Here is an 18,943-nt window from a genome sequence, read left to right as displayed (position 1 = left end):
CATACATGCCAAGTTTCATTAGGATACCTCAACAGGTTTCGATAGTTACCTTGTCCACAAAATTCATTACGGACGGACGGAAGGACGGACGGACGGACGGACGGACGGACGGACGGACGGACGGACGGACGGACGGACGGACGGACGGACGGACGGACGGACAACCCGAAAACATAATGCCTCCGGCACCACTTCGTGGCGGAGGCATAAAAATACACTGAGAAGTGAGGAGAGTAGTTTTCTGGCTACTGACACAAGTACAATGACCCATAATGTTGTTTTTGTCTTCCAACAATTCCATCCCCCAAAATGCACACAAATACAACTGTTCAACATATACTACAATACCTTCTCAAGTACTTTGTCAGAACAAAACAACAACCATTTACATCAAGTCGACTCCATAATGTGACATCATGCTACTCTTAATACCACATTTCAACAAAAACACACACTCACATTTCGTACTTGAACCAAGAAATATGTCTCTAAAAGTAATATCATTTCTTTGTTACATGTGTGTATAGCAAGAACAGGAATGCTTCAGTTCGTGAAAAAGAGAATATCATACAATACATACGAGATAATAGACACAATATACATTTACCAGCAAGTCAAAATTCTTCCTGTCAGATAATCTTCATGATCATTTTTTGAACAGTTTATAAAAAAAAGCATTAGGCACATCAATTGTATCTACAAATTTCACATTTCATCATTCATACCATGTTTTCTTCCAGGCAAGGTGTTTTCTAACTTTCCTTGCCTTGAGTCTTGATATCTCTCTCTGCCACCACATTCTGTCACTCCTTAATTTACTGTGTACTCATGTGAAAATATGACTTTCATGTCTAATAAAGTGATCACAGATTTCTCTGGACTCATACAAAAATGATATACTCCAAAGTCTGACAAGCCATTACTGACAGAACCAACTGCATCAAAACAATGTGCTCCAATTTCTTCCTTATATAAAGCAAAGTACAACAAAAACTGAACTCCCCCCTCCCCCACCATCCAATTATCCTCAGTACAAAAAAAAAAATCACACTTACAACAATATTTCACATCTGTTGACAAAAAAAAAAACAAACAAACCACCAACTGATTAGCTTTTACACTGAAACACCATGAAAAGAATTCAGCAATGTGCTACTAGTATACCATGCCAGAAATAGCGCATGTAAATAAATAATCGAGTAAATACCATAGCATTAAATATGTGTTTACCATGATCACATAATTGCACCAGTCAGAAGAACCCATTGCACAAGGTACCACTTAGTATCCAAAATACAATATCATGTACTGCTGATAGAGACAGTATCATTTTCTTTGATCATATATATATATATATATATATATATATATATATATATACAACTGTATATATATACTATATATATATATATATATATTGTATATACAATACATATACATACATGTATACATATATATATATGTATATGTATACAACTGCAGATGTCACGCTTCTCCAGGTTTTTCCCTGGCTCAGTAACAAATAAGTCCACTTTTGACACAAGTTGAGTAACATGCATTAAATGTATCATAAAACTTTTGCCTCGAGTTATCAAAGTGTACACACACACACACAAAGAATTCTTTGTGGTGATAAAGTACAAATGGGAAAATACATTTACTGACCAGACAGAACAAGAGGGAACACTGAAGCTTGAAGGGACATATACACTTTTTTTTCCAGGCATAAGCTATTGAAGAGGAAACATAATTGCACCAACTGAAAGAAAGAAAGAAAGAAAAACCTCAGTACATGAGGCCAAATAAATGACAGTGTGGCAAGTCAGTTACATTGCAAGTACCCCAAGCATGTCAGAATTATTTGTCCAATACGTGTGCAAAGAGCAAACAAAATTTCTTGGCAAGAAAGAAACAAAATTGAGAAGATAGGGCAAGGCAATTACGCCCAACATGTTAAACAAAAATTGCCTGAATCAGAATAGCAAAACAACGCTCAATTATTGTCCCTGCCATTCCTACTGCACCAAGCTTCTAAATAGTTGTACTGCATGGAGATAGTGCCACAAGTTAAGGTGCCGGTCATTTATACTGGCATGCACTAAAAAGCAAAACCATTCTTCTGTCTTGAAAAATGCTTCTGTTTTCAAAGAAAATACTCTCCTTTTCATTTTTTTTATGATATCAAAATCAATGGCTTAATACATATTAGCTATGCATCAATCAACATGATAGCTCAAATTTGATGCCATGATATGGATAATGTATGTACAGTATGAATTGCTTTGCTGCAAAATACAAATCCTTATACAGATTTTTTTAAACGAGAGATATTTCAGATGTTTACAACATAGAAACGTCAGTTTATCTCCAAATTTTGTTTGATGTCTAGGTGGGTCAGTGTAATTAAAAGACATATTCTGCACATTAATTCTAATCTCATGCTTAAATCTGATATACCAGTATTAAAAGTTGCATGAACTACCTTAGAGGGGGAAGGAATTAATGATTTTATTTTGTTTATCAGCATTGCATGTATCTAGTTCCATTAGGGGACAAAGTGTTACTTTTACAGAAATGAAGAACTTGAGGCTTTGAATACAACAGGGTGTATGCCATTAAACATTAGACCAATGAATTCTTGAAGACAGCTTTATAAAGGAATGTAACTTGAATAGAGACTTTCAGATATCAGCAGTCTTGAATATGGAGTACAAATCAAGAGGGTATTTTCCCCCAATGAGAATATTTTACAAAAGGAGCCAATTCTCTAACTCACAGCAATATACATAAAAGGTTGAATATACTGCATCCCTGCACTGCCCACAAAGTGACTTAATTCCCAAGGTGAATATATTCCTGACTCTCAACAGTAAAGGATATATGGAGGTCACATATATTTCTAGCTTTATACAACCCTACAAACCTGTGGGCATAAACCATTTATTACTTTGATCAGTGTATTGGATGCAACCCCCCCCCCCCCCCAAAAAAAAAAAAAAAAAAAAAAAAAAGTATTGATACCTGTAGTCATGGTTTGTCATAAAATCCTTCAAAAATAAAATAAACAAATTTATGAAGCTGGGATGTCATGACTGGTATTTTTCAGTCTTTAGCAAGTGAGAAAATATGACTTCACTACAGCAGGTACAACATTTTTGACAAATTGCACCCCTAAATAGCATCAGTATATTTCTGTTTCACTTTCTCTGCATGATCTCATTCATGCTGGTAACATGAAAAAGGGGCAAGGGGCATCTTGTTTCTCACTTTGGAGATGGTCAAAATCATTTGACGAATGATGTAAGAATTCATCCGCAAAACTTTGAAGTCACTACAGTTTGACTAGGCCATGCTTGTGAGTCCATTTGCATTGCTTATCATTATTGGATAGAGTAGTGTCTAATGTATAGATATGTTTGTCATAGTAAATTGTCACAACGCAGCACATCACCCAACTTTTGTTTCTTTGGTTGGCTTATCAAATAACTTTCACTAGACTTAGCCTATGAGTGTCCTATCCTTCAAAGTGCAATTGATATCCATGTTTTGGTGGACTCTCCCCAAAAGAGTAAAAGCATATAAACAAAAGGACAGAAGTTTCATCAAACTGGTGTAGCATTTTTCCAGTTACAGACTTTCCAAGTTCACATACAATTACGGAAAAGCACATGAATCAAGGATGGGAGGCAAGGGAAAGTTGAGTAAGATTTTTTTTTTTTTTTCATGATCGCTGCAGAATATTTTGTGGTAGCTTAATGTGAATGATTCATCCATTGTCTAACCAGGCTCAAGCTTCGCTATAGGATGCCCAAAATACATGTAATTTCATGTTTTCATTCTTTCAGCCAAAAAAGCTCTAGGACTAGAATCAAAATGTGCATGAGAGAACAAGCCCATGAAAATGAAATGATTGATCTGGTCTGTAATCATACACAAGGTGGGAGGAAACCAAATAAATACAATATGTTACTGTAAAGTGATGGAATATTGCACAACACAAAGCTCTTGTAACTGTATAATTTAAAGGAATAAATATATACTGCATATACTGGTTTTCTACTGTCCATACATGCATCATCCTTTCAGTTTGCTTCCAATAAAGGAAGTATGCCCATATCTAATGCAGTTCTTCAGGAAACTGAGCAACTTTAATTAAATGATGAGAATGTTATAATTATTTGATCATCAGTGGATCATTAGACATGGCATCACATAACCACTCAAAAATTACCTTTCTGACAACATGATCATATCTTGTCAGAAATAGTACTCATCAATTGCATCATAAACCTAGCACATATTTAGAGTGATTTCGATTAATTTCCCGTCCTCTTTCTTGAATAGTGGGTGTGAGAGCACATTTATGTCCAAGTTTGCCACAAGATGAGTCATGTAGCAAATGTTTCAACGGAGGGGGTGTAAAACCACATGTGAAACATAGTACTTGTAACATGAGGGAAACAGCCATACCATGGCCTACACAAGATGCCATCAGATAAGTCTCTAAGGGTCAAAATAATGACATTGTTTCAGGGGTATTTCATTTTCCAAAATCTGTCCAATTTCACTATTAAACTCATACTATTCAGAGCCTTTGTCAAGGTAGCCTACTGCATTTGGCACTTTCTCCTGTTTAACTTGTCAAAGGTGGGTTTTCACACGGATAAAGATGACGATCCCCCCCAACACACACACTACACCCAATAGATGCACCCAAAACATTCAATACTACCTGACTATCCCTATTGAAATGGAAACAAATCTGACATTGATGAGTAAAAAAACAGCACATATATAATATGTACAAGTATGAAGTGCTCCTTTGTGAGTGTACATTGAATGTATTTTGGAAAAAAAGAAGATGACTGGTGACATAAGTTATCATTTGAAGGGATCATATCTGAATATCAAAGGCATAAGAGCACAGTTTTCACCAGTGCAAACCACATGTTGGCTGTTTGCCAAGACACTACCCAGAAGCCATGAACTGAATTGCACGAGTTCATCTAAATGCTAATTCACGTGGCATTTTGTTCACTAGTGACTACATGAAGGACACGAGGATTTGCAAGCACCATACCACATGTGGGCATCTCAATTTGATGTTAATTAGCTGATTGAAAAAAAAAATGCTACAGAGGCTAATTGAAAGGTGTTGTCCAGAGGCAGCAAATTTTGCCGCCAACCCCCCCCCCCCCCACCACCACCACAAGCATTGAACATTACAGTGAAGGTTTCATACAATGTATGATGTCTCCCACATTATACGTAGAATTCAGTGGTAATGCATGACTTGGAGTGAGAAACTAGAGATGCACACTATTACACGTCAATGCATCACTCCATAGGAGCTGTAGAATATTATGTCCCTCTTCCTTTAATTGTACCTCAGACCTGTGTGTCATCATTTGGTCAATTTCGTATTTTGTTTTTACTTTTTTCTTTCTTATGGTGAGTTACAACTTCTTTGTACATGGAATGAAATGTGTCCAAAATGTGCAATAGGTGATCATGATTTCTTCGAATAACAGCATCTTTTTTTTTTGGTTCACAACAACACAAAATTTACAGCCCTGTCTTTGTAACTTAGGGCAGAGTTGTTTTTGAAGATCAAAATAAAATTCATGGGTGAGGTTTTCAGTGGAATTATCACTGATAAGACAACACATTTAAAAATGATGCTCAACTACATTGTCTGTATTTGTTACAAGGAATGGATGAAATTCATTAATGCAAATACATTTTCTTTTTCTGTCAAGTCAACAATTCTAGATGTGAAGTGTCAGCAAAAAAAAGAAATATAAAAAAATAAAATAATAATAATAATAATTATAAAATTGCAATACATGTGCCATCTAATCCAATGTGAATTTTTCAATCTCCTCATAGAGAATATAGTCTAGTAAATTATGTGAGACAGGACAAAATTCCAATACACTGTGCCTAATCCCATTGTCTCCTCTTCACACACACACCCACACATACATATATGTAGACCACGTACAGAGGATTATAACACAGTACCAAGGAGTTGTTACAAAGTTCTAATAACCATTGCTAATTACAGTAAGATACAATACTAACCATCTAGTTACTTGCTAAAAAAAGAAAAAAAATCATGCACTATACTTCATTGCACATCAATGTCAGCTCTTGTCTAATAAATTAACATCTCCAAAAATTAAAAATATGAGTTCTTTCTACACTGCACTTGTGTCTTTACCTGCTTTTGAAGAAAAAAAAAGAATTCTTTTTGTTTCAGCATATGACAATCTTACCAGATATTAAACACATACAAATACAGACCCAATGCACAAATGAGAATAAGTTAATACTGGTAGGACACGCTTTACCAGTAGCGAGTTTTCCTCTCAACAAACATTCCCTTTCTGACATAGAAAACTAAAATTTAATTTCATACTTGCAAAAAAAGGTGATCTGTGACTTACACTCATGATTTGCATTTGCAATAACAGTGAGCAACTGCCTCATTGCTCTATGTTTTCAAGGCTTTCTTGGGTTGTGGGCTGCCGTCCCGCTCTTCAACAGCAGCTCTGCGCTTGACACGCTGGTCTTCAGTGGGGTCAGGTTCCTGACGTGAGCTGCTGGACTCCCCCAACCTTGCAGCACAAAGATCATGATCTGAAGGGGTGGCACTGAACGGACGATTGTAGAGGGAGCTGTAGAGGTGTGCTTCCACCAGGCGGTTGATGGCGTCACTGACACTCGGCTTCTTGCTGCTGCTCTGCTTGGGCTCCTCCATGCGATACAGCATGCCTGTTGGATCGATGCCCAGGGTGCTGGCCTGAGGCGTATAGATGTTGAAGAATGGGGTGGAAAAGATAGGTTTGGCCAACCACTGGGCCCACTGCTCTTGAGCCAGCTGTGTGTGTGCCGCCAGAGTGGACTGGGCCTCCTCCAGACGGTAGCGGTCAGCCTCTGTCAGTGCTAGGCCGAGACCATGTCCAGCCAAGAGGGCAGGCTGGGCTTCCAGCTGCTGCCTCAGGTAGGAGTAGCTATTCTGCAATGCTTGCTTCTCGCTCATGGCTCTCAACTTCTCTGCAAAGCTCTCGTAGGGTCTTGCTGTGGCTAGACCACCGGGTACAGTGTGACCATCATGTAGGTGGATTCCAGGGGGCACTCCAAGAATTGGAGTCTGGCTGGGCTCTGCCTTCTCAGTGGACTGCTGGGAGCCTGACGGACCCTTCTTTGCCATTCTCTTTAGGTGCCGCTCCTTTACTTTGTATTCAAGCGTTGAGTGAGGAACCCCAAAAACATTTCCTGCCCTTGTGACACTCATCTCTCCTCGCTGCACAGCATTGACAGCTTGGATCAGACTGTCACGATCATAGCATCTATACCGACCTCTCTTTGGTCGCTTACTGGATGCAGGCACCTGGGAATCGTAGGAGGCACAGTGGCTGGCTTGGTTGTTGTTATTATTACAGGAGGGGGAGTAGGACTTGGTTGGACTACCATGACTGGAACTACTGCTGTCATAGCTATGCATTTTATCTTGTAATTGAGCTCCATTGACGTCACACACTACAGGTTTGAAGCAAGGCACCTTCACGTCTTGGTTCTGCTCACACGATGGCGACGAAGGCTGGCGGATCACAGAGGCGATACCTATATGCTGCCGGACATCCTTCTTACCGCTCAACAGACGGACTTTCTCTGTCTCCAGGAGGCGTCCTATCAGGTGCTGAAACACCTGGTTGGGCAGTTTGTCCTCCTCAAGGCTGCTGGCACTGCTATGCCGTTGCTGAAGATCCTCTACTGTTTCAAGAGATCCAACCTTGGTGCAGGTCATTACAAGCTCCCTCACAAGAGCCTGATCCAGCCCATGGTCGAAACCTGCTGACTTGGGCAGCTTCCCGCTTCCCCCTGCTGATCTACCCTGAAGGAAATTCCTGAGCTTGGCGACCACTTCGTCTGTGGAGCAGTCTTCATAAGCATGGCCTTGCTGCTGGTACTGCTGAAACAGAGCTGTGAAAGGGAATGCTAAATTAGGCACTGGGACGGCGTTCCTCTCAACCTTCTCTTGCTTGCCAACATTGTTGACCATGTATGGCATTCTTTTTGGGATCTTCATCTCCACTTCCTCCACGTTGACGACTCGGTTCTCCTCCTCTGCCTCCTCCTGCCGGTTCACCTTGTTTCGGTTGAGGTGATTGCGGATGGTAGAGCGAGGAATCCCATACAGTACTGAGGCACGGCGTGTTCCTAGCTTGCCCTGTCGGACCTCCTTCAGAGCCAGTTTGAGGTCGTCTTGTGTGTACGAGCTTGAGCCATTGATGCGACAGGACCGAGCAGTCTTAGTCTTGCTAGTTCTGTGGAGAGAGTATACAAAAATTGATCCTTTGTGAATATATCCATTATGTAAAGATATAATAAAGTTGAATGAGACATAATTCATCCCACAGGCAAATACAAAGCAATATTCACAAAAAAAAAACATACTCCCCCCTGCCAATAGATAAGACGCAGACAAGAAATGAATTAAGATGAGCAGAGGAGTGAAGCCATTTTCCACAGATAAATCCAGTCTGTAAATCGCATAGGCAAGAGGTATTACATCTCCACTAAGATTCTTACAACAGTATTTCTCTTCTTCTCCCTTCTCTCTCTCTCTCTCTCCCGCTCAAGCCAACCTATCCAATCCCCACTATAAAAAAAAAAAAAAAATCATTAAGAAAAAGAGAAAACAAAGTGTAGTGCATACCTGTACCATCAGAAATACTCATGATTCATCTAATGGGGGTCCACACCCATTACTACGTAGTATGACTCTTGCTCCTCTTTATCTAGTGAGTGGAGGGCACATCATAATGGGCTTATGGAACAGGTCTACTTATACTATACAGGGCTATCATACTAAAACAATGCTACTTTCACTATACAGGACAAACTTTCCTTAAATCACATCAGGCTACTTACACTATACAGGACAACTTATTGAAAGGTGCTTGTATTCTCTCTCCGTGCAACAAGTGATGCTGTTTTCAGCTCAGACTGTGAAGATAAAGTGTGAGCCACTAGAAACCTGCATCTGCTAAAAATCCAGGCAAACAAGGTTTGATGCCTGCTGCTTTTATCTATTTCCTGCCATAATTATTACTATACCCCTTTTCTACCTCCTCCTCCCCCCCCCCCCAACAAATCTGGCTTGACTTTAAGTAGAGCACAAATGGGCAAATACTGCTGCAAAATATGCAAGTCAGGAAAAAAAAAGAGGGCAGGGAAGCTCCTTTAATCAAATCCATCAAACACAACATCATAGTAATCAAGCTTGATTTCATATCTTCATAGGGACGAAGGTATTTCCCTGAAGATCAAACAAAGGTTCTTCCTCATTTGATTGCTGAGATTGGTCGGGACGAGTCACAAAAGTACATTCTAAAGACCTCAGAACTTTTTAATATTTTTCAAATTAGCAGAATCATGGACACTGACAGGCTCTTTATTGCATTAATGCTGTCAGCACAATGCTATCTAATGATTACATATAGTACTGTCGTCAAAATTGCAATTAGGCCAGAAAGCAGGAATACATTGTAATTGAAATATCTATCGCATCAGATTAAAATCACTTGTGGCAGCAAAGAGAATTGGGGTTTCAGAATGTACACAATAAACGTTGTATCAAAGTTTATCTACAGACATCCAAAAATGCTTTCATTGTACCATGCCCACAAAGTTTATAGAGTTCAGCTGATCTTAACAATGGATTAGTAATATTCTCTGTCATGATTGTTGCATGCTGTAAGATTGCATACATCCCGCAAAATTACTTTCCATTAATAGATGATTACTATGAGCAAAGGATATTGAAATTTGATATGACTTCAACATCTTATGACCTGTCAGGTTTGTTTTCAGGATACCACAAAGATATTCAGAATTTTTGCAGACAGAGATGAGGATCTATTTCTTAACTTTCATCAAAGAACAGAGGTCCTTTCATCACTTTGGATGAGGAAGAGCACAATCCAATAAAAACTTCATTTATTTTTATGACTTCATTTCTCTTTGAAATAACCACTTCTCAGATTGTCACATTTTCCCTCTTCTGTTAGGCCTAAGGGAAATTTGAGGCCTTGTTGTGTTTGCCCTTGATGTAAATGTTTTGTTCATTCTATGCAATGCATTGTGAAATGGGTAACTGATAGTGTTCTTCCAAGAAAACAAAATCAAAAACAAAAACAAACAAAAAACCAGGACAAATTCTTCTATTTAACCTGAAATTAATTCAAGCCTCTAAATCTCTATATTCCTCCAGTTCCATTATGATTACTTGCTTTATGGTTCAAACTTACTTCAGAAAATACCAGAATTTGTCCTCAAACAACCTAAAGATGCTTTTAAGCCCAAATGTGTAGTTTGAGATATCAAGTTCCGGTTCCAAAGTAATGCACAATTACCCTGCACATAATGATGCTCATAGGAGAGAAAAAAAAACACAAATGAAAAATTGGCTACCACAAAATTGTTCAGCATCAAAATTTGATGAAGTCAGCACACAATATATGTGTAGATGATGTTACTGTTTGATGTGAAGGGCCATGCTCAACAAAACAGAGACAAAACAAAATAAATGGGTCTTGCATGTGTCATACATATTATCTCTGCTCAAAATTTTCCTAGAACACTGCATGTATTTGCCCTTTTTTTCCTTTTCTTTTCAACTTTCTTATTATTTATCAGACATCAGCAAAAAAAGAAAGGAGCAACACGCAAGACATAGAGCAATATGCTGACAGCACGTCTGACTGAAAGATGAATTCTGTATTTCATCGTCAGGAATATGTTCCATGGAGACCATGTCCAGGCTTCACAGAATCCCCTCCTACACAGACTGAAGGCTGTGACATGTGCTATAGTAGGGGGATGCTCTTGCACGGACATCGATTCTCCAGTGATCAGTTATCAGCAAAATGCACAGAAGCAAAAATGCATGCAAGTACAAGTGTGCCATACACACAGAACTTAGCAAATCAAAAAGCATAAGATCGACTCACAGAATGTAATGCCACCCTCCTATCACCAGATCTTTTATTATTGATATTTTATAGATTTGTCATCAATAATATAGGCCTCCTGTAATAGGGAGAATCACTTGTTTACAGGGTTCATCATTCTCAAAACCTTCCCCAAATTCTGCGATCGAGGACTCCTTGGCAAGTAGACTTTCTAGATAACAGTAGAAAATTGATGGTAATTTTGAAAAAAGAAACTAGAAAAGGTCACAGAGAGCACAGTCTTCTGGCCGCCAAGCAGCTCACTTCCACCCATGGATGCATGCTGAAAATCTTCCTATTTCCCTATAAAGAAGCCTTTCTGTTGCACCTTGGAGTCTACATCATCAGCAGCTTACTGCATGCTGTGCCTTGAGCATGCATTCAGTGCATGTATGCACTCCTCAAATTCACACAGCTCAAACTCCCTATTTGTTGGCCCTATTTGCCAATGATAACCCTTCAAAAATATTTGTAAAAAAAAGTATCCTGGATCGTCTGTTCCTTGCAGCATTATCAACTTTTTCTTTAAGTTTCATCCAAATCTGTTCACAACTATTGGTATTTGAACGTTGGTATTTCAACGTTTAAATAGCAATATATGTATGATTTGTTTTCGAGGGTACATTCTTTTTGACAAGCCTCTGGCTTTCTCAGAACTGTACCTGATACATTTTGTAAATATTTCATATCCAAACGGTTTTTATTACTGAATGAATATATGAATTGAATTGAATTGAATTGAATTGAATTGAAACTTTTTGAGTTTATTTACAAACAGACAGACAGACAAACAAACCAATGCCAACAAAAACATAACCTTCTTGGCAGAGGTAATAGAGAAATGTGCAATACTTGAAGAAACCAGAGGCCGTGATGATTTATTGAAAGGTATGTCTGGTCAGCCTGGAATTTCCCCATTCTGTCTTAACATTGGCTTGCAATGAACTTGCACTTTTCCTGACCTGTCTGGTATGAAACCACGTGGCAAGATGCTGGTATATGTAGGCTGGGTATAGGAGAGAGTTAAAACAAAAGTGTACAACATGCTTTAACTTGCATCTCATAGCCTTGACCCTCAACCGCTAAGAAGACCAGAATACACAGTTTCAGGAAACTATTACACAGAAGCGGGTAGATATCTTACAGAAGATGTCAATGTAAGTCATTATCTTTTTGATTTTCTGGATTGGCCCCAACACATAAGTGGTACTGATTATGAATTATAACTGTTAAGTGTACAGAGAGGAAATGTCAAATAATAACTTTGATTCAGTAAACAGGGGCAGTATGAGCAAAATATAGTTTAGGATAAGTTCAAATGTACAATGTATGAAATGGTACTCAGTATGTAAAAGTGCTCAGCAATTTATCAGCTCACTTGGCCTTTCATGGGCACTATCAACTAGCCATGTTTTGCCACATGACCAAATAGCTCTCAAATAGTATTCATATCCTCCTTTAAAACAAAACAAAACTGAAACTGCTGTACCTCAATGAAGGATTTTATTTCATCTCCACCAGACGATATGTAAAGTCATAATATTTTTGAGCACCACCAAGAAGGAATGACCTAGAGAAAATACACTTCAGTCTGAAATTACATCTCAGTTGCTTTCTGCTGAAAGTGCAATTTTTCATCTTGTCAAGTCAAACACTGATAAAGTTTTGTCTTTGTTTTAGTATCACTGGTCATCAATGCGCTTTGTGTGATTTATGGCAAGTCATTCACAAGAAAAAGAAAATTGCATCTCAATCAAAAAAACAAAACAAAACACTATTGATTCGCAGTGAGCCTAAACTTTTAGATACTTTGTTGAGAGTTTTCCTTTCCAGCATTGCTGAGCATGGTCTTCTCCGAGGCAAGGGAGATGTGAAACTATCAAGACAATATAACAAAATGTCTGTTGAATGAAACTCCTATAAGATATCTTATATCATTTCATATGATAACAGGATCTGTATTGATTATGACTCTTAGCGCTGTTTTTGAATCAAGAGTTTCACATCTTAAATTACTGTTTTGATCCTTGGAAAGAGACTTCCAGGAATGATAAAGGGAAAGGAGTACATGCATTAAGCACAAAGAAATTTCTGTACTCATTATCACAGTCCAAATCATATTCGAGATGAGTTGAAAATACATCTACTATTAACACTAAAAGCGCAATTGCTTACCATGTTCAAGTTCAATCTAATATTTCAGAAACAGGATTGTTACAGTTTTAATCCGAAGCGACTACAAAATGTGAACAAGGAAAAGTAGAAATTACGCGGTGCGTAATATATGTCCCCGCCGGAAGTAGCATTTTGTAGCAAAATGTGCAATATAGGTAAAAAAATCAAGGTCAAAGGTCAAAGAAGTCAAAGGTCAAAATTCTGTGTAAAAGTTTTGAAGCCCTCACCTAGTGCCATCACATAAAGCAAACGGAATCGAAATTGGGTTAGAAATGGCGAAGGAGTAGCATTTTATAGCCAATGTACAATATAGGTCAAAAATCAAGGTCAAAGGTCAAAGAAGGCAAAGGTCAAAATTCTGTGTAGAAGTTTTGAAGCCCTCACCTAGTGCCATCACATAAAGCAAACGGAATCGAAATTGGGTTAGAAATGGCGAAGGAGTAGCATTTTGTAGCAAAATGTACAATATAGGTCAAAAATCAAGGTCAAAGGTCAAAGAAGGCAAAGGTCAAAATAAGTTTTGAAGCCCTCACCTAGTGCCATCACATAAAGCAAACGGAATCGAAATCGGGTTAGAAATGGCGAAGGAGTAGCATTTTGTAGCAAAATGTACAATATAGGTCAAAAATCAAGGTCAAAGGTCAAAGAAGGCAAAGGTCAAAATTCTGTGTAGAAGTTTTGAAGCCCTCACCTAGTGCCATCACATAAAGCAAACGGAATCGAAATCGGGTTAGAAATGGCGAAGGAGTAGCATTTTGTAGCAAAATGTACAATATAGGTCAAAAATCAAGGTCAAAGGTCAAAGAAGTCAAAGGTCAAAATTCTGTGTAGAGTTTTGAAGCCCTCACCTAGTGCCATCATATAAAGCAAACGGAATCGAAATCGGGTTAGAAATGGCGAAGGAGTAGCATTTTGTAGCAAAATGTACAATATAGGTCAAAGGTCAAGGTCAAAGGTCACAACTGAAATTCTGTGTAGAAGTTTCAAAGCTCCCATGTAGTGCTATCATATAAAGCAAACAGAATAAAAATTGGCTCATAAATGACAGAGAAGTAGCAAATTGAAGATTTTGATCACACACGGACGCACACACGGACACACGGACGGACACACAGACGGACACACGGACGGACGGACGGACACACACACGTACGGAGCCCGTTTCATAGTCCCCTGCTCGAACTCGTTCGGCGGGGACAAATTAGCAATGTCATGGCCTCATGATTACAGGCTCAAATCCTGGCAATCTGTAAACAAGGTCCCTGTTTACAAAGTTATTTCCTTTAAGTACATTCAGCCATTGATCTGGAACATTGCAACTCTTATAACAAAGAGCACAGGTGTGCATTTATAAAACAAGAAAAATCCCTCCAAGAAATCTTTCTCTCCCACTCTTAAATTTCATATATTCTTGCAAAATGTATGTATTCTGATTTTTTTCATTTATTTTTCTCTCTTTCTGAGCAAACAAATCCCTGTTTGCTCATCTCTCCCACACTACTTTACACCAGTACTCTTTTAAATTGATCTCAGAATCGCCTTGGATGAGTTGTAGCAAGCATCAACCAAGGTTTGTTGCATATTGTGGAAAGATAACGTTACATGAAAGCATATCATTAGACGCAATTTAGAAATCAATACAAAAATTTGACAATCAGCTAATTGAATTTATCAATATCATGTCATTATTGAAGATAAGCATGATTACATTTGTTACAGATATGTGTATTGTTGCATCAGATTTGTCACTGGAAACGCCACTTCAGAGGAAAGAAGATAATGGTTTCCAAAAGCATTTGGGGGTAATACTGATACATTTTGACAGTCATAAATTTTCGATGGCCAGAACAATTGATATTGATGATATAAATGCCACTTTGGCAACATGATGTTCTTTCCTGTTTTATCACTTCAGTCCTTATTAATTTCTGCAAGATATCTGCCTGAATGATGTCTCTGAATCTCAGTTTCTTCCGTTCTGCTCCCATCTTGTTCCAACGATAACTTATCAACCCCTCAAAGATATTCCAGTAGCCTTACTACTTACCCCCCCCCCCCCTGCTCTCACTCACTCATTCTCTCTCTGTTGCTTTATCTGTTATGTCATTTTATTCAAACTTTACATGTCTCAAATGAAAATTATAACAAACACATCACTGTTGAATGCACAAACTTACTGGTAATAAGTTGTCCATTATATGCTAAGTGCTCATGAAATGAAGAAAGCAACAACAATAAAAATATAATGAAGGTCTACATTATGAAAACAAGCTTGTCTAAACTGCAGAGCACTGCAATATCAATGATGTTGTAAGAATGCTAAGCCAGAACAATGTTGTGGAATCACCAGAGAATTGACCATTCCTAACTTTTGGTTCCCTTTGTTGTATCGGGTCACATATGACCTTACCAGGGAATATAAATTTGTCTCATTTTCAGTCATGTAAAACTGGAGGGACTGATGAATGTAGAATATCAACTATAGTAACATTCTACTTATTTCTGACTTTAATTTTAACATGACTGTGAAGTACATTGTATCTTGAACGAATGTCAAACTCAGGTCAGGAAATTTTGAAGAATTCACCCTGATATTGGACAAAATTCACACAAATTAAGAAAGCGGTTTGACATTGATCCTACCAAAAATTAAAGGTACCCCTTTTATTACAGCTGAGCAGTCAAGGTAAACTTGCTGGTATAAAAAGTTTGCTAGTCAAATAACTAAATCCTGGATTTCACAATGATTCTGATAAAAAAGAGTTCTGACATTGCGATCTACTTGTGCATGGACCATTGCAATACAACTGTAGCTATCACAATGAAAAACAGCCACAGCTGATGTGAGTACCATCAATAAATGAAATGAAGTGAATGAAATGAAATAATGAATGAATGAATAAAATGAATGAATGAATGAATGATTCGCTATGTATGGCACACTAGTTTGCACCATAGACAAAGAAGGTCAGGGGGGCATTTCATGAAGGAACTTGTTGGATAAAATATCTGACAAGTCAATTATATCCGACAAGTTTTGAGAAATTCTTTAGTCTGATTGGCTGATTTCTCTGAACTTGTCGGATATAATTGACTTGTTGGACATTTTATCCGACAAGTTCCTTCATGAAATGCCCCCCTGATCTAGGGACAAAATCTATTTGTTATAGACAATAAGCCAGTACAGGGTTCCAGTTTGCACACGAGCAGAAAAAGGTCAGTTGTACTGAGAGACAAGTTGGTTTTTAAATTCACTGAGATCCAAGTTGTAAGCATCTGTGATGCAATGATTATTCATGTAATCCTCAATTAATGGTGCCTGCCAGTACATCCACCTGACAGCAAGCCTGGTATTTGGTAATGTTAACGGGGGAAAAAATTTTTTAATGCATTCAATACAGCAAAATGAAATGGTGCTTCTCAGAGTGTTGATTGACAAACCATTGTGGTCACTTGATCTACGCACCAGGTTCATTCTCTGTTTGAATATACGAGTTCCCATAAATTGCTATGTTGGGCAAACTGATGCATTTTGTTGCTTCGAATCAAGTGAAGTGCCTAACCAACTGAGAATTCTAGAGAAGATTTATAAAGATTCCTTCATTTGGGGGGTTTGGGACCCCTGGGGGCCCCCTGGGTTGGGCATGGTGCCCATTTTAACAAATTGAGATCCTAACCCCCTAGGGATGCTACCTGCCAAGTTTGGTGAAAATGGGTCATGGGGTTTTCAAGAATAAGATAAAAATGTACAATTTAGGCCCCATTAGGACCCCTCCTCACCCCCTCCCCTGGGTCCCAAGGGGGGCACCCCTGATTCTGCCATGAACAAACTTGAAACTACAGTCATCAATGTACTAACTCATAGTATTAACTTAGCTCTATCACTTCTGGTTCTAGAGAAGAAGATTTTTGCGGATTCCTTAATTTTGGGGGGTTTGGGCCCCCTGGGGGCCCCCTAGGTGGGGCATGGTGCCCATTTTAACAAATTGAGTTCCTAACCCCCTAGGGATGCTACCTGCCAAGTTTGGTGAAAATGGGTCATGGGGTTCTCAAGAAGAAGATGAAAATGTACAATTTAGGCCCCATTAGAACCCTTCCCCACCCCCCTCTCCTGGGTCCCAAGGGGGGCACCCCTGATTCTGCCATGAACAAACTTGAAACTACAGTCATCAATGTACTAACTCATAGTATTAACTTAGCTCTATCACTTCTGGTTCTAGAGAAGAAGATTTTTACAGATTCCTTAATTTTGGGGGGTTTGGGCCCCCCTGGGGGCCCCCTGGGTGGGGCATGGTGCCCATTTTAACAAATTGAGTTCCTAACCCCCTAGGGATGCTACCTGCCAAGTTTGATGAAAATCAGTCTTGGGGTTTTCAAGAAGAAGATGAAAATGTAAAAAGTTTACGCACGACGCACGACGGACGACGGACGACGGACGACGGACGACGCACGACGCACGACGCACGACGGACGCCGGACGAAGGGCGATCGCAATAGCTCACTTGAGCCTTTGGCTCAGGTGAGCTAAAAATGAAAGGTTATTTGTACCCATGTGCATATGAGCTATCTCCAAACTGGCTTAGACCAATTCGGTTTGGGTAGTGTTTTTATGGTAATTTCTAACTGGGGGGCTTCAAGTATGCCTAACAAAAGATGATTTATGTACTCACATAGCAATGCACCTGGCTCATTGCATAACCATTGAAAAAGGCTTTTGTTCTTCTTTGGAAGCCCCTCAGTTATGGCCGCCATAAGTTTCAGTGCTCTGAAGTTAGATTTATCTATTGGGAAAATTTATCAATTTATCAAGCAACATGACTGTTCTTAACCCACTGAGGATGGATTGATTTTGCTACAACACGAATTTCCCACAGACACCTGGCCAAGTATACTCTGGACTCATCCCCAACAGGTTAATATACTACTTCCTGTTTATTTATTTTTTAATTCATTTATTTATTTTTTTTATATTTTTTTTTTTTTTTTATTTTTTTTTTTTGGGGGGGGGTGTTTTGTGTTCATTTGTTTTTGTTGTTTTCTGTTTGTTTGTTTGTTTGTTTGTTTTTTGGTGTTTGCTGGTTTGGTGGGGTTTTCTTCTAATGGTTTTATCCACAGAACAAAAATAACTGGGAAATATAATCATTATATAATGTGGCAAATCATTACCGGTAGTTGGATGAATGAGAGGAAATATGTCTGATGTACAGCAATCCACTAATGACTAAATTTCTGATAGACTCCAGGATAATTCTAGTATTTCACAGTTCACTTCAGCATGCTCTCTAATTCCATTTGAAATGATATGAGATGCATGGAAGTTACACAATTTTCATCAATAGTCATCATGAACTGGTGTAGTGGTAAGGTATTATTTGCAAGCTTCCACTTTGAGAATATCTCACCTACAGCAGAATCAACATTTCGACCATAGAAAGCAAAAATATTTTTGTCTTGAGACGGTAATATAAATTTCACCTAATGAGTTGCTTGGGGCACACCACTGTCCTGGCAATATCCAATCATTCATGGGCAGAACGAAGATAATAATACAGCAGAGCTGCAATAGCTTTTAAGGGAATGCAACATTTAATCTCCTGCTTTCATGATTCTGTTTTGCAGGCGTGCTTGGTTTCAATATGAGAAGGTCTAACAGGCAGAGGATATCAAACCATGATGCTACAAAGCCAACCAGCAAATATTTTGCTCTTTCAACAAGCTTTGTTCATTACCTAAATGAGTTTACACAG

The 18,943-nt window shown here is 38.6% G+C and overlaps 1 protein-coding gene across 1 annotated transcript in view; it reads right to left on the bottom strand.

Moving 5' to 3' along the window:
* Positions 1-5,235: 5,235 nt before the first annotated feature.
* LOC139727779 (ligand-dependent nuclear receptor corepressor-like protein) overlaps positions 5,236-18,943 on the bottom strand; it is a 57,594-nt gene continuing 43,886 nt past the window's right edge. The window contains exon 6 of the mRNA XM_071638756.1: positions 5,236-8,333. Coding sequence (XP_071494857.1) covers positions 6,497-8,333 — 1,837 coding nt within the window. The 3' untranslated portion in view covers positions 5,236-6,496. The remainder of the gene's footprint in view (positions 8,334-18,943) is intronic.

This window comes from Diadema antillarum, unplaced genomic scaffold (genome assembly GCF_040938485.1).
Source record: "Diadema antillarum isolate AM-2024a unplaced genomic scaffold, OU_Dant_1.0 seq00000150_RagTag, whole genome shotgun sequence".
Taxonomy (NCBI): Eukaryota; Metazoa; Echinodermata; class Echinoidea; order Diadematoida; family Diadematidae; genus Diadema; species Diadema antillarum.
The sequence above is the reverse complement of the archived record's forward strand: the minus strand, read 5'-3'. Positions and strand labels throughout refer to the sequence as shown.